This window comes from Ammodytes marinus (assembly GCF_949987685.1).
Source record: "Ammodytes marinus genome assembly, chromosome: 1".
In the NCBI taxonomy this organism is placed as follows: Eukaryota; Metazoa; Chordata; class Actinopteri; order Uranoscopiformes; family Ammodytidae; genus Ammodytes; species Ammodytes marinus.
In genome coordinates, this window is record NC_137230.1 from 11,290,195 (window position 1) to 11,314,793 (window position 24,599).

At 41.3% G+C, this 24,599-nt stretch overlaps 2 protein-coding genes across 2 annotated transcripts; both read right to left on the reverse strand.

Moving 5' to 3' along the window:
• Positions 1–9,991: 9,991 nt before the first annotated feature.
• On the reverse strand, positions 9,992–11,020 carry LOC307248516 (protein phosphatase 1 regulatory subunit 3E; the record flags this gene model as incomplete). Its single annotated transcript, XM_080024911.1, has 1 exon — positions 9,992–11,020. Exon 1 carries the CDS (start codon positions 10,901–10,903, stop codon positions 9,992–9,994), a length of 912 nt encoding a protein of 303 aa, XP_079881037.1. The 5' UTR covers positions 10,904–11,020.
• A 4,179-nt stretch (positions 11,021–15,199) lies between these two features.
• Positions 15,200–23,868, reverse strand: atmin (ATM interactor). The gene is made up of 4 exons (XM_080053500.1): positions 23,624–23,868; positions 19,896–20,021; positions 19,035–19,234; positions 15,200–18,929 (listed from the first exon to the last, which is right to left on the reverse strand). The coding sequence occupies exons 1-4, from the start codon at positions 23,861–23,863 to the stop codon at positions 17,171–17,173; spliced, it is 2,325 nt and encodes a 774-aa protein (XP_079909626.1). The 5' UTR covers positions 23,864–23,868; the 3' UTR covers positions 15,200–17,170.
• Between the last annotated feature and the right edge of the window lie 731 nt (positions 23,869–24,599).

Below are 24,599 nucleotides of genomic sequence, written 5' to 3' on the forward strand. Positions count from 1 at the left end.
AATAAGATAGCTATCTTGGCGTGACACTTTGAGAGTGGCTTTGGCAGACCTGTCAGCCTGGGAACTGATGATGCTTCACGTTCCACTGATTATCTCCTCTCACCACACGGTGCGTGTGTGCATGCACTCCGGTGTGTGCTTTTATTCCAGTGCCTACCAAATTTGTCTTTCCACGTGTTTGTCAGTATGATGCATTATGTCTATCCATCTTGGGTATATAGACTGACACGATGCAGAGCTGATGAGGAGATGGAAGGAGAGTCTGGATCAGGAGAATATTTATGAGTGTGCTGTGGCCCAGAGTTCTTCCTTGGTGCCAGGGTGCAAGAAATGTACTGTGCCTGCAGTGGTCTGAATGCTCATTGCTTTATTGGCATACCAGATAAAGAGAGAATAAGGAGAGTGAAATTCAAGAGAGTGAGAGGGTACAGTGAAAAAATGGAGGACAGAGGGAGAGTAGTCAACAGAATGGACAAAGATGCATTTCATTTGTTGGAGAGCATCAGCCAGTGCATGGGATCAGAAAGCAGATCACTTATAAAATCACTCCAGTATAGCTTCAATAGAAAATGAGAACAGCAGAGGATGAAATAAAAAAAAAGGGATAACAAAGGGATGACATTTTTTGAAGGAGGAAGGAAATGTAATGCTCTAACTTCTGTTTTATTCATAGAGTTATTCCCTGGTACAATGACTCATGCTCTGCTCATTTGAAGCAGGAATGGGGTGGTAGTATGTTAGTTCTGGTAGACTTGGGAGGCCTAGAAGGAGATCAGCAGCATACTAAACAGTCATGGATGGTGAAGAGGGCCTCCTACAGAGCCCTTTGGATTCAAGAACTCTGTAGGCTGTATAAGCTCACACACAATGGAAGGGACTACCCACTTTTAGGATCCTCCATTTAAGATAGTTAGATTCAGTTTACATTTCATGTGTTGCAAAAAGTATAACAAAATAGCCCATTGTAGAGAATGAGTGATCTTGCACTTTACACGTGTGCCCCAGAATTGTGAAAGACATTTGTGAAACAACATTGGAATATAAAGTACATTCTATATTGCATGCTATAATCCTTAGCAACAGGACAACGAATGCTGAATACTAACATCATATTTGTTTTTAAACCTGTGACAAGAATTGAATGAATTTTTGTATTTTACAATGCTCAACATACAATAACACACTGTAACACATCCGGTCCCTTGGTCGTTCTGCATATCATTCCCTTCTCTGCCCCATTTCATCTCTGTCTCTCTGAACCGTTAGTAAAAGTATTGAAAATGCCAAAACAAATCTTTAAAAAAAAACAAAAAAAAAAACAATGCTGTACCCAAATATAACAAAGCACAGTCTTCCAACCAGTAAGGTTAGTCATTAGTGTATAAAACACACTCCTCAGCCTGTATCAGTATCTCCTCTGAGATAAATGTGGCCAACATCGCTGAAAATAAGTAAATGTATATGCAATTGTACTTTAACTCAAATTAAAAAGTGTTTTCTCATATTCCTTATTGAAATTTGAGAAATATTTTTAACCTGCATTAACTGACCTTTCTAACCACGTAATTGAGCTAGCTTGCTTATTTACACATACAGCATGTAGAGAACAACATGATCACTCTTCTGGAGGTCTGTATCTGTCCAATATTCACTCTCTGTTAATTTGGTTTTCACTCATTTCAGAGGGAAATGTCTGGTTCTTTAGCTGTTATATTATCCACTACGTCATTTGATTCTGGGCAGTTTCTGAGCATTGATTCAACATTAAGAAAGTACCCATACTTTGTTTTTCAAGAGGCAGTTGTGTCATAAATCAAGTACAATCTTGTGTATGGTGTGCGGTACTGGCACACGGCCATTGTTTTGTTGAAGAAGTATTTACGGTCAAGTGTACTTCCTTTGTCGTGTCTAAATATGGTGTGTGGGAAAACAAGTCATCTTTCTTTCTTGTGAACACAGGTTTCAAAGAATGTGGAAACTTCCACTGAGAGCACTACACAAAAGTCCATAAAAGCTGATGAACCCACTGTAGTATCATTTATTTATGGGCTCTTTGTGTGTGTGTGTGTGTGTGTGTGTGTGTGTGTGTGTGTGTGTGTGTGTGTGTGTGTGTGTGTGTGTGTGTGTGTGTGGTGGAAAAATACCTTTTAAAACTACTAAGTATGGTTCCTTTTTTTTTTTTACAAATTAATTTGACAAAAACTGAGCTTCCAACTTCTTCATTTTGCTGCAATTCCCTCTGTATCTCTGGCTGCCACTTCCATCAATATTTCATAGTGAATGTCTTTGTGAACTGTGATAAAACTTTAAAAAATGCACAGTGATTATAGCACATGCAAAACTGTATCTCACATGTCATAGACGTATAGAGGATGCAGGTTTTGGGGGGAAGCAACATGAAGGGTGATTTACCCATATGCAGTATCTCAAGTAAGAATGCAAAAGTAACAGCTTTGTTTAAAAGGATTACGGAAGCCATCTTTGTTTTGCTGTGTGATAGACACCTCAAAACAACACAATATATTTTCCAAAGTTTTATCTTTTGAGAAATGAATTATTCAGATCCAGCGCTCACTGAAACAAATTGATTGCTCCACCCTACACTCCATCCGTGGCTGTTGATATTTCTGAATGCCTCACATTATTTATTTAAACTGAAATCATGAAACCTTTTTGTGTGCATCGACTTGGCCACGATATTAGAGCCGAAGGACACACCTTGGATAGGGTGTGTGAGAGGTCAACGCAGGTGGAATGAAAATTGCTCTGTGGTTGCAGCAGTCTCATGATACCAGGTGCCTGAGGGAGAGATCTAATTGCGTAGGAAAGCACACAACATACACGGTCGCCCATACAATATTTCTGACCTCTTCTCACGAAATAATAATGATAAGGTGATTTATTCTTCACAGATAAAGTGTAAATCTTCCTAAAACTTAATTGATCAATCTCATCCAAACATATCACAGTGAAAATTAAACCACAATTAACCTTTGTAAACTGTATTCGGGCTTAAACATCTTCTACACCAATACATTATCTCACTGCAGCTGCCCTATGTGGTCTTGCTTTGTCTTCTTGCAGCCTAAGGTTGTTCCCATAAACCCTTCTTGCTTGTGGGAGGCAATATTTCTCCAGGATGTCCCTGTACACAACAGCATTGACGTTTCCAACCAGCACCACCAATCGCGTTTTTTTCCTCCATAATGAGAACCGGCCCATACCATCACTGAGCAGCCACCTGCTTAAGTGGGTTCCTGGATGCAGTCATCACAGAGGTTCTAACCACTTTATCGCCAACACCCTTTGTCTTTCATCTAAGCAGTTAAGGGTATAGCCGCTCGCATCTATGAAGACAACATGTCGCCAGTGCCCAAGCTGTAATGCCTGTAGGGGTGGCTATACTCAATATTAGAGAGTTGATGACATTTGAGTAATATTGGATATTTATATGCATGAAATAACCTCAAATGTGTGTTTTGTGTTCAATTGATCAAAGTCAAAAAGTGTTACCAAAAATCTTCCTATTGTTCAATACTCCCTGGAGAATGCATGGTGTCAGAATCACTTTATGTCAAAATCAGTGAATATCTTTTCATGATTCGCGATCCGTGGTTGCACTGAAAATAAATCCAGTGTTAATACACAGCCTAGGCTCTGAAAACAAGCATGTTGCTCACTACGGTGGGACCCTTTATTTATATACCCTTTGTTTACGTACCGGTTTACAGAGCCCAGGCAGTGTATTAACACACAGAATTTTTTTGCAAACACAGTACGGATAGGTAGCGGATTGTCAGGAGATATTTTTGATAAAAAGTGATTTTGAGAAAAAGCATTCTCCAGACTCCACCTTTAATCTGGGTGAATATATTTGTTTAAATGTTGCTGTTGGTTTGGTTCTCATCAATCGATGTATTGTTATTTTTATCATTTTCTTATTTTCTGAATGGCTTCTGTCTATTGTGCACTTTCATTTTATGTCTATTTTACTGCTGTGAATTTGACTGCACCAGCACACAAACCTTTATTGGGTCAAAGTCCACGTCTCAGTCATTAATGTGCATGTCAGATTGCTAAATGATGTGATTGGATATGCCCTTCTGTCACAAGTCGATCTTGCTGTTGAATGATTGGTCAATATTGATGTGTAAAATGAATCTTCCAAAAATCAATCGGTGCATGTCTTAATTTCCTGCTTCATTCACTTACTGACATCAGACATTTTAATCTTCTTTTTTGGGGAGGTAATTACCAGTGTGTGATCTTCCACTTCAAGCAAGCTGCTGAGCTCAGTAGCTCTAATCATATAATGAATTTGGAATCTCACAGCAGGTTTCTTTGAGTGGCCATAAGGCTCCCACACTGACTAGTGGCTGAAAGCGTTACGCGATAGCATTTCAGAACAGTTACACACCATAAGGATGGCTTCAACACAACCATATGTAAGCAAAGTTGAACTCAACTTCCTCTGAGGTCGGTCCAAAAACGCTCAGTCGTCACTGACTGAGGTTTACATGAAGATTAAGCTGGATCATATTCCTAATCTGACACAGAAACCCACCAACACACCAACCACACAACATACACAGCATGTGCAACATATACCTGATGCACATGCTGCACACTACAGCATGCGTTAGCTTTCACCAAATCATTTTTTTTTCAACCCAGAATTACACTTCCAGTTGAGGAGGTATAAAGTGCCATTATCCACCTTTATTGAAAGAGTTGGATGCTTTGTTTATGGACTCTAGAGACTGGGGCTTTATTTCATTGCATGCCATTTGTCTTAGTTTTTTCTTATTAAAGGTGCTGAGAGGAACTTTCAGTTTGTTTTCATTCTTGCAACCCCTTTGGACAAAAGCGGTTGTGTTTTTACTATGCCAGCTGTTGTTCCTGAGCGAGCGTATCCATGACAAAGGCGGTAAGAATGACTATACAAAAATAGCATTCTTTGCACTCTTTGGTGCTATATGTCATTTATGATCATCAGAGGAGCAATTAGATTGTTTCGGGAATATTTCAAAGTTCCTCGTAGCACCTTTAAATAAGCTGGTAGGCTAGAGAAGTAAAGAGATGTTAGATTTATTTCATTTGATTGATTAATCAAAATAATTTACAACAGAATAGTTTAATTGAAATAAAACCAGACCATTAAGTGGGTATGAATATTAGATATGGGGATACATATAAGTAGCCTATGCATGGTCATATGTGATGCTGATGTGTGGGGGATGCTTTACAATGTTAATATCTAACATAAGGTTGATACCAATTAAAGGAACATTTACATTACATATCTGCTGAACTGGATAGAGGAAAGCTAAACAACAGCTGCACTTACTCTGTCCACAGTTAAATAGCTGTACTAACCGTTTGGGCCTTGAGGAAAACACCCAGTGGGAGTGTAACCAAAAGCGAACAAAAGGTCAAACATGCTATGTTATTATTAGCCTTTTATATCCTCTTTTATTTTGTACTTATCAAGCCATTGCCCAGCTCTACTCTGCTTCTTCCTGTTCCTGACTCCAACCCCTCCCTTTCATAAAAAGAGAGGGGGGCGTGTCGTCAGACTGTAATCAATTCAAGGACATGTTCCGCAGCCATGTCTACAATGGCGATGCTGCAGTGGGCTGCTTCATGAATGGAGACCAGCTGCAGCCCTTTGAAAAGCACCTGACAGTCCGCCACCTTGGGGACACGATACATTATTTCATATTATTGATGATTTATTTTTATTTTTTTATCAACATACATACATAGAGGCATTAGCAATATCAGCTATGTTGCCTTATATCACGGGTCTGAGCTTAGTAAAAGATAAAGTGCAAAGTACATTAATTAAAAAAAGACTTATGTGTGAAAACATATGTTTGTCATTAAAAAAAATACCTCTAAAATACCTACAATGCACATTGTTCTTGTCATATCTCTTAAAACAAATACTTCATCCAATAATGTATGAATGGGCCATAGGATCATTAATTCTTTCTTTTCTGGATTTGCCAAGATCACTGGGTAAGTGAGCTATCAGCGTCTGTCATATATCAATACAACTGGTCTCGATGAGGCTTTCCATGGGAATTACTTTGAAGATTTCTCTGTTCCATAACAGATGGTAGCTTTTCTTTAACCCAGTTTAATAATTATTATATTTGCTTTATATTATAGTAAGATCAGCTGTGAAGTTCTGCTAGAGATTGTGATTTTGGAATGATGTGTCTGATTACACTATTATGCGTCACATTGTATTCAGTGTTACCATGATACGCAGGAATTAAATAGAGGCTATTGTACATAAATGACATCAGGCGATTTTGATCTTAAAGCACTCTCAGAGTATTTTGTTTCCATCACAAATGCCTTTATTAACCATTGTTTTAACAAAATATAGGTTACATTTAAAAACTTAACATAAAAATGTAAGTATTTTACAGCTGTATGTGCTAATGTGGTTAATAATCATTGCAAAAAAAAGAGACAAAACTATCGACCACAGTACAGATGAACACAGTCAGACGGCTGCGGATGTTACAAAACAAAATAGGTTGCATAGTGATTTACAGAAACAAAAACTCACTGAAAGAAATTCAGTGCCGTACATCGGTTGTAAATAAGACAGAAACGACTTTTCACAGTGAGAGAAAAGAGCAGTAAAACAGGATGAAATTATGGAAAACATCTTGGCAGCAGCTATTCACAGTAGAACCTTTCATATACTGTACATAAACAGTATATAGTGACTTGCAACATTGTCCTTTCCTTGTCTTCGCTCAAAGTGCATTAGACCTGCCTTGATTAAGTCTGCTACAATCATATAAGTCGCTCATTCCCAAAGTGCATATCGTGTATAGCTTCCTAAGATATGACTCTTTGACATTGTCCACATGTTTTCATCCATCAATCACATTATTTCTTAACAAACAAGCACTTGCATTTGTCCACCTTTGCTCCCCGTCTCTTAGTAAACTCATATTTTAGTAAGGCAGTGTGCATCTTTAGTGTTGCACATGGAGTTTCCCAATATATATTTGTCTCATTCAGATACTCTGCACTTTGGCACGCATTTCAGGGAAAAATCCTTCCATATCTTAACTAATATAAAATCATTTTGAGACGAATAATCTCAAGTAGTAGCAACACCAATTTAACAAGCAGCCTTGGTTTCAATCAATTGTAAAAAAAAAAGGCTTTTGATAATTTCAATATAATAGTGAGTGTGCTTTAGGGGAATTAATACGTTTGGGCTTGTGTTTCATCTCTCAGATTCCCAGGATCACCGGATAACAAACTTTGACCATTCACATTCCCTCAGTTACTGCTTTTAAGATGCTTCAAAAGTACACACAACATAGAACAGTAATCGGAAGACATTCAATATGAACCATTGACACATTTATATACACATCTACATATCAGTGAGTTCGGATGCGAAATGTTATGTATACACTGAAAATCTAATCGGCCCTTCATTTGCTTCACGGTAGGGATGCACCAGTAACAACAGCAATGTGTGGAAGATGGTATCCTAAAACGGAGCACTGCTTTAAGACTTTTCGGAATTCAAACCAAAGAGGCACGTATAATGGAACATGGAAAAAGACGAGCAATCCCAAACTCTACATTGCTGTTTAACTGAAAGAAAAATCTTGTCAGGATTTGGTCTCAGCCAATTGTTAAAATAAGAAAAACAACAACTGTGTTGGCAGTGACTGATTGGTATTGATGCATCCCTCTGGGCCTGTATCAGTAGCCCCAGCATGGAAAGTCAATGCTTTCTGGTATTGCCTTGCATGAAAGCTTCGACCAAGTTTATACAGACCAAAGCATATAATATGCACACTGATTTAACAACATAACACACAGTAAGCTGTGCCGTGGCTAAAATAACCTTTTTATATCCACAGAGTAAATAAATAAACGGGTGAGAGAAATGCAGCTCTCTATGTGATCAAGCTAAATGCAGTGGAAGCGACAAGATCAACTCAGTGCTGGCCAGCTGCCACTTCAGCCAAACATCAGGTGTAGCGTTTGGAAAAAAATTCCAACGAACACCATGAACACATTTAGAGATCACTGATGGATTCACAGCTGGAGCTGCTCCAAAAAACTAAGTGGTTACAGGAATAGTCTTTATCCTCATCCTCCCTATACCCGGTGGTCTCATAAAATGGAGAGCCTTTCTCTCTGTGAGGATGTAAACAAAGGAAAAAGTGATGTTCAGATGACAGTGAGAGAGCACTGGAATTTAAAAGCAGCCGGTCTTTTGTTACTCTGCTTTCGGAACTGGAGTCTCAACTTTCGACATGCCGCAAAAAAAATTGATAATATCATACAACAATAACAAAAATATGTTTTTTTTTAATTGAAGTGAAACCATCTCCCAACTACAGTACAGGGCTAGCCTGTTTGCCATAATGAATGATCATCACATGACCAAAAAACATATTTCTGAATTTAAAAACCTATGGCTGCGACATTAGCTTTTGTCTGGAGAGGACTGGCTGGTTGAATAACATCTATCAAGGCTTGTGAAATTGAGTAGTCATAAAACAACAGTTTGCCATCGGAAGTATTGAAATGTCAGCCAGTCAAACCATTTTGGTTTTGTGGCGTGTAAGGAGCAGCAGTATTCTCGCACATTGGTGACTGAGGCTTAACCAACAGACACAGTCCTTTCAAATAGCTATGTTGTGCAAAGACAACACTTCTCTGTGTAGCAACCATAGTTGCACAGTGCCATCATGAACATTATAGAAATGAATATGCATTGTGTTTTGAGTCTGCAAATTTAAAATAATACTTAAATGTATCTTTTAGAAAATAATTACAGTTAGAATAAGATCTGATTAATAGCGATTAACCTGAAGAAGAAGAGGGAGTGTCCACAAGTAATCTCAGGTAATTTCACTTGCAAACAGCTACAACATTTCCTTTCCTTGGGACACTTCAAACTGCACTGTTGAATCCCATTCTTTATAAACGTAGCCTTTACTATTTGATGGAATAGGCATGATGCAGTTATACTTTGGGCACCATTTTTATAAAACATGAGCTAATTGTCTTTTGACTTTGATTTTTGAATGTGACAAAATGCTTTCTTTTTTAACAATAATTGCTGGCGTTGACTATGCTGCTAAAAATCATTGTTTGTTAATGTGTATAGGGTCCCTGAAAGCCTAGAGGTACATATACATGAAGTTTAATGATGATAATGCATTTAGTCTATTCAAGCATCATGAAGAACATTGTGTACTCAATGCACAATCTCCCATATCTTGGCATAAAATAAGGCATTTTCCAATGGCATGACGGTAGGGAATAACACATTGATATTTTTTTTATATATATTTTTTTTAAAATAAAATAACCTGTCTCTATTCTTGTCTGTCATCTACCAAAGAGGTGTGTATGTTTCCCCCAGCCTGCATGAGAGCACCACACAGGATAGTAAATGCTACCAGGTTCACTTGGCATCCATTGATAATTTCTGCTTCCAATTATGCCAATATATTTCTGCACACATGCTAAACAAACTGATATTTCAAACATCCCCATGCCATGCCACCAATTAATTTAACACCGTCTCCTGAGAGGAGCTGTGACGCTTGAAGTCGGCACGTTTTCCGTGGCATGTGTTTCTACATTACATAACGTGAACATGCCCTCCCAAAGGGCACCAAGCTGTACAGAGCCCTGACATCAAGGCAAATTTATCTAACAGCAACCCATAACAGGCACCAGAGGCGTGCACAGTAGCCTCATCTTCAACACTCAATCTGTAACAATGGGGGGGGGGGGGGTGGGGGGGGGGGGGGTCAAGTGTTTCACTTACTATGATAAATTGTTTTCACTGTCACAGCATGTGTGCAGCTGACAATGGCAGAAAATAAATGAACAGGCCACAGTCATACTTAAGGTACCCGGGGGTCAGTGATGCGCAAATTACGCACACACACAATGTGCCACTGCAGGCGACGACAAAAGCTCAGATAAAGTGAATCCATCCATTCTCCCACTCCCTCGGTGGGGACATCTTGAGCTGGTGGCGGCGCACTTTGTAGTTGTTCCCATTATTATTGTCCCAGAACTCTTGCCCGCCGACACAGTATTTGATTGCAAACTGTAATGTGCCTCCGTTGTCGAGATAAGTGGGCATTACGATCTTAAAACGGAACTTATCTGTGACACCGCCGTGTGAGTTGGGAACGAAGGACGCCAGGCTGTCCATAAACGTTATCCAGTTGTTCAGAGAATAGCGCAAAGACACGTTCTTTTCGAACGCCAGATTCAACACGCGCACAAAGCCGGAGAGGCTGAATTCGTCTGCCTCCACGGTTTCCAACAGGACTTTCACCTCCCTCACTTTAAACTCAAAGCCGGGCAGGGTTCCCGGGCAGGTGAACTGCAGCTCCATACACAGAGAATGCGCTGGAGCCCTGGGGAACTTTGTGTCCAAATGATTGAGGTGGAGTTTGGGTAGCTTTGCCAAGATGCGCTCGGGCACCTTTGGCTCATCTGTATCATCGAAATGCTTGACCGAGATGAGCTCCAGGCCCAGGGAGTCTGCGAACCGGACCTTTTTCTGACTGCTGGGACTCCTGGTGCGGGAGATCTCTAACTTTGATCTCTCTGTCGGTGTGGGCAGCGACTTGCATCTCCGACGCAGGTTTGGACTCTGTGGGGGCTTGAGGAAGACCTCTCTGCCCCGCGGTCTCTCGTCCACCACGGGGCTCTCGATGGGCTCGCATGTCCCGTTCATAAAATCCTCCCCATCTTCAAGCCGGGGGTTGGCCGCTGCCAGGCTCCCGAACAGACCGGCTATGCAGCTGTAGTTCCTCGGCAGGCAGTTCTTTGGAGGTAGCATGGCCACACAGGAATGAATACACTTCGCTTCCATAAAACGCAGCAGTCCTATCACTGCAACAACGCCGGAGAGGTCGTGATGTGAAAGACCGGCGTGTCGAGGGATGGAGCCGTGAGGAGTCAGGGTCCCCCTCGCGGATAGGCGCTCCGGCTGCGTCAGAAGCTGACACACACAGCTCTGGACCAATAAACCAAGCTGTTGGTGTGCTCGCAGCAAAGCTTGCCTCCTGCAGATCTTTCACTGTACATGTCGTTTTGTGTAGAATAGGCTATACGATCCCATTGTCGGCTCATTGCAAAACATAAAAATAGGATAGGACACTTGTACTCTTGGCAGCGATCAACGCTACGCTCGTGTCCATTTCCCCGTGGAGAACATGCAGTTCCCTCTCACACAGCTGACAGCCTCCCGCGAGCAGCTGAGTTCGACGTATGCTTACGTGCAGAAGTGAACGTTGCAACAAACCGAAATGGTTTCCTTCCTCACAAGTGATTAGGCGGTTAACATCCTCTTTCTTTCTCACGTTTCAATTATCATAATGACAGCGATAGCCCACAGGAAGGAATAAACACATTCGAATACATTTAAATTGTATTTCGGCTATATTCAGTGACAGTTAGTTTTTCCAAAGCGAAAGATCGATAGGCCTAATTCTCTTTTCTGTTTGATATGCCTAGGCTACTTAGGCATAGGCTATTGTTATTTATCTTTCCTGTGGGCACAATGTCAATGAGCATAATATCTATTATTATTATAGCTATAGCCTATATTGCGTATGCCTAAGGCGTAATAGAGGTGTAAAAATCATGGTAAACATGCATCACTGGATCAGGCTGTTCTCTGGCAGAGCAGCAGGGTTCGCATTCAGCCCAACCCCTTTTGCCTACGTCACAAGCCCCCGGTGCATCTTCTACGGGTTGCCATGACGACAGCGTTGTGGTTCCTAGTCTGTGTGAAGGCATTCGAAGCTTCTACATTTCTGTGTGTGGGCAAACTCCGTCGACCAGAAAGAAAAGTAACCACGATAGATGTTTTATGATATGGGAACAGTGGGACAACGCCGTTTAAAATGCCACAGGGATTCATATAGATTCTTGTCGGTGAGGAGAGAATAGTTAATGTAGGGTTTCTAACTTTTTGTTAACAAAACATGTGTCTGTTATGCAAGGCCGTCTCGAGCAACAATGTTGCTTCCATGTTATTTTGGTGTAATTACGTTTTCTAATATCCTTTTCTTGATATCCCCCATGAAGTAAATGAGCTAACCAGCTCCACAATGGCGAGTTTAACTCAGGTGGAGCAAACATCTTTGAATGGATCAGACAAGGAGTTCCCAACGCAGGAGGACGCAGCTGCAGAGCAACCTTTCAGGGCAGCAGAGTGGAGACTTTCGGAGGCCCTTCTAGATCTTAGCGAGGAGGACTCCCTGAAAGAACTGGAGCCACATGAGTACCATGTTTACTCTGGTTGGGACGAAGCTGTAAGTAATTACTGTATATTACCACACACCTGTTTACAGCATCCCTATTTCTGATTAAATGAAGGTACCTTTGTTTGTATTCCAGATGTTGATTTGTTAAGTGTCTTCTATCACAGTTTGAGGTCAGCGGCAAAATGAAATAATCTACATGTTCAACAAGAGCAAATGCATTAAAGGTGCACTATGTAGTTGGAGGATTAACATTTGTAGAACAGGTAGTACGTTTTCAAAACATATTTTCTCTAGCCTACATGCAATTCATTCATGCAAGTATTGAATAATTATTCAGCATAAATCAAAAACAAAATTAAATTGAGGCACTTTTGAGACTAAATGTTACACTAAAATATATTTGTTAACAAAACTGTTGGCCCTGCTGACATAAACAACAACAGTGAAACGTTAACTTTTCAGGTAGCTTTAACTTAAAACAGTGTTCCAGGGATCCAATTTTTCCTGCGAGGAAAGTTTGATAATTTTGATATGAGTAGCCTATAAATCTTAGAATACTTTCACTTCTCTGACACACCCAAAGTTACATAGTGCACCTTTAAATAGGCCTATAAAGCCTAGCTTTTATTGTTCTGATATTGATACCATTCATCATTTCCATTGCCTTACTTGTAATTTGGATTCAATCATTTTGCCATGTGTTTTCAGTTTGAACGTAGCAAAACAGTTTTATTCATATTTCTTACAATGTTTATTTTTTGTAATCATTTTGAAACAGGTCCGGGGTTGGGCCAGAGTTGCACCTATGAGCTGCATACTTTTGACTCAGAAACACTACGGGAAAGCCAAGCACAAGGAAGCTGACAACCCGAGGCCCTCGTCTGCTGCTGACCCCTCAGCCCCTAACATAGAGGGCTCAGCCAGCACCGCAGAACACTGCCCAGAGCCTCACGTGGGCACGCCTAACAGCCTTAAGAAATCCAAACAATTAAACCAGCACACGGCATCCCGGAAAAACACTGCTTCTGTGGCTCTGCATAAAGAGGCCTCCGAAGGGCCTGTCCCCAACGCAGTGCAGAAAACCTCATCAAATCTCACACTGGGAGAGAAGTTGGAAGCGGAAGTGACGCTCAGAGAGACTCCCCACCTGTCCCCCAAATGCTCTGTGTCGGAGAACAAGCCCACCAAGCCCCAGAAGCACAGCAGTAGGCCCAATAATACAGTGGTCCCCATTAGAAACTTCACATTTTTACCACCGATCACATCGAATCTTCACAAGTTTGGTGGTGAGCTCTGCGTCGGCAAGAAAGGCCCAGAAGGAGAATCCATAGAGGTGAACTGTTTCATGTTGCAAAAGAAGAGTGGGACGAGAGTAACAAAAGCGGACCATGTCACTCACCAAGTCCTTGCCTCTTCAAACTCCACAGGCCTGACCTCAAAGCACCGGACATGTCAGCAGAACCCCCCCTTGTTCTCTGCTGTACGCGTTTCTATCCCTTCTATCCCCAGGAGGTATCAAGTGCCTTCCACACCTGACACGGTGCACGGCACTCACTACTCAATAAGCAAGGGCCTCACGCAGGCCCTCCACTCCAACACTGCAGCGGGAGCACAAGCCCATATGCACCTCGGCGAGACTTTGCATGCGTCCAGACTGTACGAGGGCTGTGAAATAAATGTTTGACGTGACTGTTGATGAAAGAACAAACACAGTTTCAACTTGTTTTGTATCACATGCTTGTATCCTTATATCACAGGAAGGTTTCGATCAAAATAGTAAGTTGACTGAATTTAAAGGTGCACTAACTGTGGGTCTCTCAAGGTACTGTATGTTCTCATAACTGAATAAACACACTTTTTTTCATAGGAAAATTGCATTCCTGGAAGATTGTTTGAAGTTAGAAAGCTACCTGAAGAGTTACTGTTTCACTGTTGTTGTTTTCAACAGCAGGATACGGTTTTATCTCCAAACATATTCTTGTCTTTTGTTTGGTTCCAGGTGCCTCAAAAAAGTTTTGTTTTGAATTGCTATTATGAATTATTCAATACTAAGAACTACATGTAGAGTAATAAGTATAAGTATGTTTTGTAAACTAACTGCAGATGTAAACCAATACCCCCTGCCCTAAAACTGCATAGTGCACCTTTAATGTAGGCCAATGTATTCTATGCTCATGGTTTAGTGTCAGTAGTAGTTAGTCATTTCAGACACTTGCCATAATAACAGTCAGAAGATGGAACGTTGATATGTTAGGCTCTCTCCTTCATCAGGGCCTTTATTTTATTCCCTCAAGTACTTTTTCAGCTGTTCTAGTTCCCTAGCAACAGAGTAACTACCTCATAAGAATCATGGCTGTGTGCCTGCCTCTTTCTACTTTATATTTCAACTTTAGTGTTTTACTGTTCCCTCTGGCTGCACATGATGATACATACACAGATTTGCCAAACTACTGCATCTGCTCGGTCAAATTTAACTACATACGATAGTTTTAGTCAGTAGTTGATTTTCCCTGTGATTGTCAACGGGTTCGGGGTTATGCAATATTCAAAGGTTATCACTGCAGCAACTTGCAAATATGTCTTCTTAAACATAGGAATTGAAGCCTTGTTCCCTGCAGTGTTAACAACATTGAACAGAACTTTGGTCTTACCCAAATGTGCACATAAAAATAAAATGGCTGTTAAAAAAAGATTTGTAAAGGGTCTATAAAAACAGGACTGAACATGTCTGTAAAATGTAACTGCATCAAAGTAAAACACTTCAAGACCATTTTCATCCAGTTTTGTATGAGTGTGATATTGTTTTTTTTTGTGTGTTCTAACATTGTTCTGTAATAAGTGACAAAGACCACACTATACACTTTCCAGCAGTTTATTAAGAACATATGTAGTGTAGCTTCAACAATTAATCAAGGCAGCAATTAACTCTTCACATACAGGCAACAGAAACTCAATTTCTGCGAAAATAAAATATTTTGTGCTGGGAAAATATCTGCATGCACTCTCAATGGAGAGAAAATAAAGCACTGTAACGGACACTTGAGACTTACAAGGCCTTCTACACAAAGTTTTTGTTCAAAGCCCACTAAACCAGCAGGGAGCCACCATGCTGTATTTGAATTGAAGAACCACAAGCTAGAAGTACTAATCTCAACACAAGAGATGTTGAAATGTAATGAGTGTCCCAATCCTTCTTAATACAGGGAAATTATCCTTAAACTGTTTGGATATGGTGGGGAAAAAGGGCATGTTATACTCGGGCACATTGCCATGTTCTGTACATTCTTCAGTTTCTACTAATATCTATCAACTCAACACCATTAACCATCCAGCCACAGCAATAGTGAGATGGCATCAAATAAATTCCCGTTACTAAAATGTATGCATCGCACACTTTTCATGTGACACAACATACATCTTTCATAGAAACTACAGAGAAGGATTAAGGACATTACTATTGTTCATGCAAACAATAAACATGATCAAAAATACCAATACAGAATGGATTGAACTTGCAAAGAAAAACGGAAAGGATTGTTTGTAACTACTTCTGGACTTTTTCACAAAACATACTTTAGTGTTAAATAGTTCATTATTGAAAGCAGCAAATTGTATGTAGGATAACGAAAGCTGATGTGGCTAAGGCACCAACGTAACAAAATGATCAAGGCCTATAACTCCAGGTTCCCCAGTAGAACAAAGTCTACATGTGGTGCCTTTGTTCAGTATAATGAATAAATATAATCATAACATTAAGTTCAGATGCTTGGAGAAAAATAATTTAAATACATTTAAATACTCTTTTTTTTATGAAATCAGATGATTTTAAGTCATAAGACAACTGTGTGCCATTCCTTACCCTATAATCCACTGTGCGTTTCTGTACAGCAACATCACTGGATCATTACAGCACTGAGTACTGCTACTGTATACACTTACATCAAGCTAATGAATAAGTCAACGACAATGACAGCTAGGTCTGCTTACTGACTTGAACCGACAGCTTAGATATCATATAGAGGCCCACACACACAAACACAGAAAAGTGTTTACACAACATCCTACTTCACAATCACATTTAAATAAAAGGTGCGCAACAACTGACAAGACATTAAAATAAAAAATTAATTATTCTTATGCCTCATCTGTATGAGTAACAGTATGCTTTAGAGGTACATGTTAACAGCTTTAAACAATGCCTTGTCAATTGTTGAAGGCTTTATGAGGGTTTATTTTGGAAAGCATACGGCTGATCTCACTGGTCAAGGTTTGAGAATAGATTTTGGATGTTTTCTGTGCTGCTGACCAAAGAAGGCGTCATGCACATTTCCAAACATGCGTAAACTAAATACAGCTGAGATGAAATTGTTTTCATGCAGTATATGCATATTTGAAAGCCGTCAACAATTTTATAAGCCTTTTCTTGATAGCCAGGCACTACTAAAGATGTCAACTCTTCTAAGAGCAGGTCTAACATTGAGGAAATGTTGAGGAAAGTCATTTTAAAACTGCTAATAAGACCAAACAGCGAAAACCAGTCACAGTGGTTATACACTGGAATATAGAAGTAAACCATTCAAGACAAAACACGTACAATATGTTAAGTTTATGTGCAAAGAAATATGTAAACTGTCACAGGAGCTGATAAATCATGCCTGTTGAGCTAATAAAGTGCAGCAGAGCTGTCTGGGTGATAACCCAGAAAGGCTCTGGACATGATGTCTCCGATGGAATGTCAAAGACATTTTTTAGCAGACTTCTTAGTGCCAAGACTGTGGTCCACTGGAGGACAGCGTAAACCCATTTCTCTTCCAGGAAGAAGCTGACATGAGAGAGGTGAAAGCTTAAGCAGCTTCAGTAGGAGGCCTTCAGCTGTTGGGTTTCTCAGGGTGCTGAAAGAGAGCACAAAGCTCCTCACAGGTCTGGGTTTCCACAGAACTGAAATGGGACTCCATATTCCAAGCCAGGTCCGCTGACATGAAGTCGTCCATGACAGTTTGTGTTTCGTTGCTGGTCAGGAAGAGGTGTCCCAGGCCTTCTGCGTGGCAGGTCACGGTCTGTGTCTCTGTGCTGTTCAGCAGCCTGGCCTGCTCACCCTGACTGACAGGGGTCTGCCCAGGGAGGCCTGTGGCGAAAGAGGGGATATCTGTCTGTGTTTCTGTATCTGAGGACTCTGTGCTTATAGAGAAGCTTGAGTGTCGCAGGATGCTGCTCAGGGGCATGTGGCTTCCTGCGCTCAGCAGGAAATTGAGGTCAGTCTGAGTTTGAGTATCGAATAGCTCCAGGTCGCTGGCTTGGCTTCGGCTTGGTCCTTCACTTTGGTCCAGTTCGTCCATCAGGAGGAAGTCCGTCTGGGTCTGGATGTCCAGAGACTCTAGCGGCGTGTCAGCACCGCCCAGGCCTCCCAGCTCACTCTCCTCTGTCTGCGTCTGGATGTGCACTGCGTTGAGAAACTCTTCAAAGTCAAAGTCGATGCCATGGTGTTGCTCCTGACCGGACCCACAGCCCGCTGAGGACTCACTGAGCACCTGGTGGCCGGACATGCTGTCAGACAGAATGTTTTCTAGGTCATTTAACAAAGTCATTGTTTGGGTCTGGTTGTCTGCCATGTTGTTTGAGTTGAGCTCATCTGTCTGCACCCCAAAACACATGCCACCTGCAGACTTTGAGTCATCATAAAGGCTGCTCCCTGCAGCGGTGAGGGTGTTGTGTATGTCCCGAGCGGTTTGGGTGGAGACACTCAGGCCTTCACTTCCAAATAAGTCAGAACACATGATAGCCTGGTCCTGAGCCTTCTCCTCAGACTGTGGCATGCCAACATAGGTCTGTGTCTGCCTGGTTTTGTACGGGGGAACAGATGAGGAGGAGCAGGGAGTTTGGCTCACACACTGGCCTTCCGTCTGAGCTCCAATGGTGGATGTGGCTTTGGCCTGGGAAGTGAATGTCTGGGTTTCAACACTGACTGGCAGGAGGACTTGTGCACTCACACTGATGTCTGTTTGGGCGCAGGACGACACAGAGGACTCACCCACGGAACACAAGCCTATTCCCTCCCCGACCCCCACTCCTATGGGCATCTTTGATAAGTACGACTTGTCCGTCTGAATGTTGGTGGATGTGCTTCGTCCCCTGCTAGCTGAGTCATCCGTGCCTACAGGGTCCAGACAGACCTGCACCCCTGTGCTAACGGGCCCCAGGCTAGAACGGGAGGTAGGCATACCATCCTTGAAACCCAAACTCTTGGTGTCAAGTTGGGGAACCACAGCCCCCGTGGCATGTTGCAGGAGGTGAAGGGTGCTGACGGAGCCCTGGCTGTCCACTGCCAGCACAACAGACCTCAGCGCCCCACTTTCTGTGGATGGAAGGAGAACAGGCAGGTGGGCCAGCTGCATCACAGGAACACTGACCAAAGCCATCTTGGGCTTTGGTAGGAGCAACTTCTGGAGGGTCTTACGGGAGTAGGAGTTCTGACCCACTGAGTCTTGGATATAAATATTGGTGTAAGAAGGGAGAGCAGTCTCTATTGGCTCTTTACTAGCAGGCATGATCTGACAGGTGGACTCATTGGTTTCAACCTTTTCAGAACCACTTAACTTCTCCATCTTTCTCTTTTTCACTGGAGGAAGACTGCAAAGACACAAAACAGATTTAGAGAAGACACAGTCGAAATGTATTCTGATCCAACCCCTAAAGCAACGTTATAATACAAATCAATCGGGACTATGCATGTACCTGTGTTCTGTGGGAATCTCATGGCCTGTCCTGTAGATGTGTGAGAGTAATGCAGCCCTGCTAGCATAGGGACAGCCACATGTACATTGGTAGGTCTTCCCACAGTCTTCCATGTGCCTCTTTAGGTCCCACTCTGTGCTGTAGCCATTGTTGCACTTGAGGCACTTGTGTTTCTTCTCGGCATGCATCTTCATGAAGTGCTGCAATGAAACAGATCCAACAGCAAATAAAATAGTAAACAGAATTGCTTGTCCTTATTTGTCTTACATATGGTCGTTACAAACTTAAAGAATACATACTTTTTTTTATAGTGATCCAAACACATTCAAAGTCCACTATATCCCTAAAAAAGAATTGGTACATTGGGGATGGGGATATTACAGGGGGGACTGTTTTATACTAACACCTAGTCTATGCTTATAGGCAATTATTGTATGTTTTTTAAGATGTACTTAGTTTACCTCTTGTACTATTTGACAAAGGATTTGAGTCATAGAGAAAATGAACCATTATTTGTTAAACCTTCATCTTTTCAACATGTTGAGTTTTATATTGCTTTTCATTCAAAAGGCTCTAAAGTTGAAGTAATATTTTTCAATTCACAATGAGTCTAAACTTGGCTGGAGGGGTTGAAGATTTATAAGGCTTATAAATCATGCAAACAGTATTTTGCATTGACCACCATGTTGCATTACAAAGCCGGTATTTCAGTATCACTCGGAACAGCAACTGTAAAATAGATTTGCGTAACAACACTTTGGTGCAGAGTAATAGTTTAGCTATTCCACAAAACCGAGACGTCATCATTTGGCTCCATCGAAGACATGGATAGGATTACAGGTCAGTGGCGGAGAGGCTTACTTGTTTAACCAGGGAGAACTGGGAGAAAGGTCTGTTTGGCCCCCGGGGACAACCCTCAATGGGACAGCAGTAAAGCTTCTGGGAGCCCTTCATGTCCTTTCTGACTGTGGGGTTGACCATACCATCCTGATGGTGAAAATGCAAGGACAAAGGCAAAGAAAGGACAAAGCAGAGAGATAGTTGCATGTTAGATGTATCATTTATATCATATACTTAGACACAAGGACTACTTAAGAATACGTTCAAGTCCTAGATCACGAGAACAACAAGCAACTAACAGAAAGGCCTGTGGCGCTATTAAGTCGTTTTAAGAGACGGAGCAACATTTTCCTGTTCAAACAATTTATACTGTGACTTACTATCAAGATGTTAGCTGGTAAAAAAGGGGTTTACTAGATCCATACTATTTCTTACAGTTACTGTTATAAGGCACTAAATTGGCATGGTGAAAATGTACAAAAGCCTTCTACGCCATAACAGCCATTAATACGGCAGCCTTCCAGTGGCCAAGGTCACCTCCATCAGCTGTAACACTGGAGGGGGCAGAAAAGCTGAGGCTCAGAAACACCCTTTGGTATGTACTTCATGAGCATAAACAGACACTTGGTGGAGTTAATGTTCTGGCAGTTGGCCTGTGGCTTAATCATCTGGTCACAGGGTGAGGCCTGAGTCATGTCAAGATATTATTTGTCATCAGTTGCTGTGGGTAGCTGGCTGCCAGACGAGGAAGCAAGTCCAGATTCACTGTCTTTGCTACACCAGGGTCAGTCCACCATAGCCTTTCTTTTAGAAGGCAGTCTGAAATGGGCTGAGTGAACTAGTTCATTAAACATGTATCAGTCTCCGTGACAGGTTAAGTGAGTGAACAGCAAATACATTACTGGTGTGCTATGATGCAGTAGGGCTGCACGATATTGCCCAAAATGATTATCACGATTATTTTGGTCAATATTGATATCACGATATTTTACCACGATTATTCAGTAATTGTAGTGAGTAAAATATTTTTATTGGATTGTCACGTAAACATAACAGCGCTTTCATATCCATGTGATCGGCTATGCAATATTACTGATAATGTACATATATTTGCATAAATATAATAAATATTTACCTGAAGTCAATGCATTTCCACAAAGAAAATATAAATCAAAATATTGCACCAAAACTTTACTCAAAATCAAATCAACAGAGCACTGCTTTAACTTTTCCTTGTGCTACATTTCTGTTGAATAACACATCTTTGTTTCCTCATGACCTCATTGCATCTCCTAAAAGCAAAAATATAAAATATTTTACTCCATTCATTGTACCTGCATGATGGATGTGTATAAAACTTGATTTTGAACTAAATAAAATTGTGCCCACAATGTATAACTAAAATAAGTATATTATGAGCTGCGCCCTGTCAAAATAAATCACAACCTATATGGCTCTACTATGTCGGAATTTAATTTGAAAGGACGGAGACGGGAAGTGGCAGGTAACACTCAGCAACACGTTAGTTAAATGTTGCTGCCTCTCATGCCTTTACTCCCAACGCGAGGTTTCATCTTCGCTTCAGGTCGTGTGTACGCTGACTGTATGGAGTTATTAGCAACCCTGGGAGCTTGTCTAATAACTGGAATAGTCATTGCAAACCCACTAGGTTCTTATGTAATGAAAACGTAGTTCAATACGCCAGCAAATAGGAACGACCAAGGATACGAACTAGCAACGGTGGAATAGTCTACTCGCCCAGCTAGACTGCTTCAGCTGACTGAAGGCTCCGGCTCAGCTGTTAGCCAACATGCTTAACCAGAGCTCCATCTAGCTAACAAAGCATTATTCCCCAAAATCTATAACAATTCACGGAGAAAATGACTGCCGAACATTTACATGGCGGGCTGCAGCCTGAAGCAAAACGTACTCACGTCGTCTTGCTGGAGTCCTGTCGGACATTAACCATGACTCCTGTGTTCCCTGCTCTCCTGATACATGCAAAGACGTGTTGAAAAAGTATTCCATTGTTTTCTGAACGAGTAGTAGCCCTGTTTGTGGACGTCTATCCATCAAAACTATGACGTAGGTCCTTAGGTGACCCGTTCGCTATACATTATACTCTTGACAGCGGTCTGTCTGGCTGGATAACAGACCTGGCAAAGTGTCATGTAATAATGGGTTATAAATCCGGTCCCACACAAAAAAAGAGACTAACAAGGGGATGTATGTGATTTCACAAGCGCAGATGTCTGCTCTCGCTCGCGCGATAAGCAGCAGCAGCTTGCTTCTTCGCGCGGCTCTTGGAGTGCTTTCTGTCTATGCGGGCAGAAAATTGTTCACACTTTGGGGGCGGAGCCACTGGACTTTGATTGACAGCTCTCGGGGAACCTGGGGTTGCCAGGTTGGAGCATGAACAGGCACATGATCAGCGAGTGGTTTGGGGAGGGATTGATTTGCTTCGCAGCTGAGCACACATTTAAAATATCGCACATTCATGTACACGTCATCGTGGGAAGCCAATATCGTCATCGCGATGAAAATTCGATATATTGTGCAGCCCTATGATGCAGTAGACTAGAGTGATGATAAGGTGGGTAATGTATACAAACACGGTGTGCCACATCATGCCTCATTCTTGCAGACGCACTACTTTATTAATAATGCATGAGTTGGCATGGAGTGACCTCCAACAACTCTGTCATCATGTCAAACCAGATTATTCTGCTGAAAACAAATGACCCATGTACTGTGGAAAAAAACGTTTTCAAATACAATAAAAAACACATTGAATGGGCTACAAGGATTACCAACGCACAGCAACTAAATTAAGACAAGTCTCCTGATTCTTAAAAGTTGTTGACACCAGAAATGTTCACAGAGCCTATATTATGACTGAACAAGTTGCATAGGATACGCAAACAGTCATAAACCATTGTCATTGTACCTCCAATTCATACTGTAAATCCACTGATCCACTAAAACCGCTGGGCCTTTAAAACATTCTTCTAGAGGCGAGCCACGGACTATACTTGTAGGAGCTCATTCATATTCTCACATTCACCTATTTGAAACAAAGAGCTCAGTCTTTTGCAGGACAAAAACAGCCTTTCCCAGCAAAGAACTTCATTCGTGAAGTGGGGGGACAGTGAATTATGCCTCCCACGAAAAAGCCCAGTCCAGGGAGGACACAATAACCAGTGCCGATAGAAGACTTGGGTCCAAATGCTTTGCTTTGTAAGACAATGACAACCAGTAGCGCTTGTTTAGTTGTATTTTAAAAAGGTGATGGAAGCCATTTATTACAACGTCGTCACTCCAATGCACAGATTTATCTCTCCATATAGGCCTACTTACAGACAAAATTAGACTAATTTTCAGCCTACAATGTGAGGGTGAAGCTAGATAAGTAGGCCTTCCGAGGAATACAGTAAGCATGCATCCTCACGCGCGATGCACATCATTAATTATGACATAAGTGGCTGGTTACAAAGTAGCTAGCTCGCTGTTAACTGTTACTAGGTTACGGAACACCTACTCGCATGTAGCCTACACAAACTGATCGAACTTTGCCTGACGTTATCTATACCGTTATATTTGGTAAACATCACTACGAGTGTCGGAGTTGTTGTGTATGACTTGCGTTTTACAGTTTTGTGACAGTGTTTTGACGATGCAGTTAGCCACGTTAGCATTGTTGTAGTGACGTCCATCCCCCCAAACAGTAGGAACATGAACCAAGCGTTTACCTTTACTCGGTGCGACTTGACGAGATGCATGTTCAGTGCAGGTGTGTTGGGCAGAATCTTCCCACATCCCTCCACGGTGCAGAGGATGTTCGTCCTCACTTCTTTGGTCAGCTCCGTGATGGAGGGTTTGATTATTTCCCGTGACTCCTCGTGACATTTTGGACCGTCCGTGGCAGCGTTGTTTCTGTTATTCGCCTTGCTCATTGCAGAGGCAGCCATATTTCTGTGTTGACAGTCCATCCTGTGTTGTTTAGCAGGGAGCCCGAGTAGCAGCATTGGATGAAAAGAGGCATAACGACCCTCAGCTCTGACTGAAAGGCTGCTTCTTCGCTACCTTCCACCAAGAGCATGACGACGCTATATCCGGTATACTTACACTACTTCCGTTCCGCGAAAAATCGCATTGTAGTTCTTCAATGTGGATGAAATTATGAATAACATCCAGCCCGTTTTGTATCAAAAAAGGTGCGAGAGGTGTCTCTAAACAGAACAATTAGATAACCATCGCAAACTTTGAATTTATTTGATTTATTTGGTATTAAATTCCCATGAAATATATTGTATGTTATTAATCTAATATTTGTATTAGTACAATTATATAGGCCCTACAAGCAAGAAACATTTGCAAAAAAAAAAAAAAAAAATCAAACTTTGCTGTATTCATGTCCTATTTTAAATGTTGCACAGACTTCAAAGCTGTGAAAAAAAACTAGAATCTTATGTTGTGAATTTGATTTGTAATTGATTCGATTAATTTTTGTTTGTCTTTTTGTTTTGTTCATGGTCCCTACACTTCATCCATTGCACCTTACACTAATGGGTTACTATGGTTTGAGTGATTATTCTGTTATAAGTTACTCTGTGTAAATAAAGTTTATAAAAAGTATGTGGCTGATATTCTAATAGCAATATGTACAGTATCTCACAAAAGTGAGTACACCCCTCACATTTCTTCACATTTTTCTTTATATCTTTC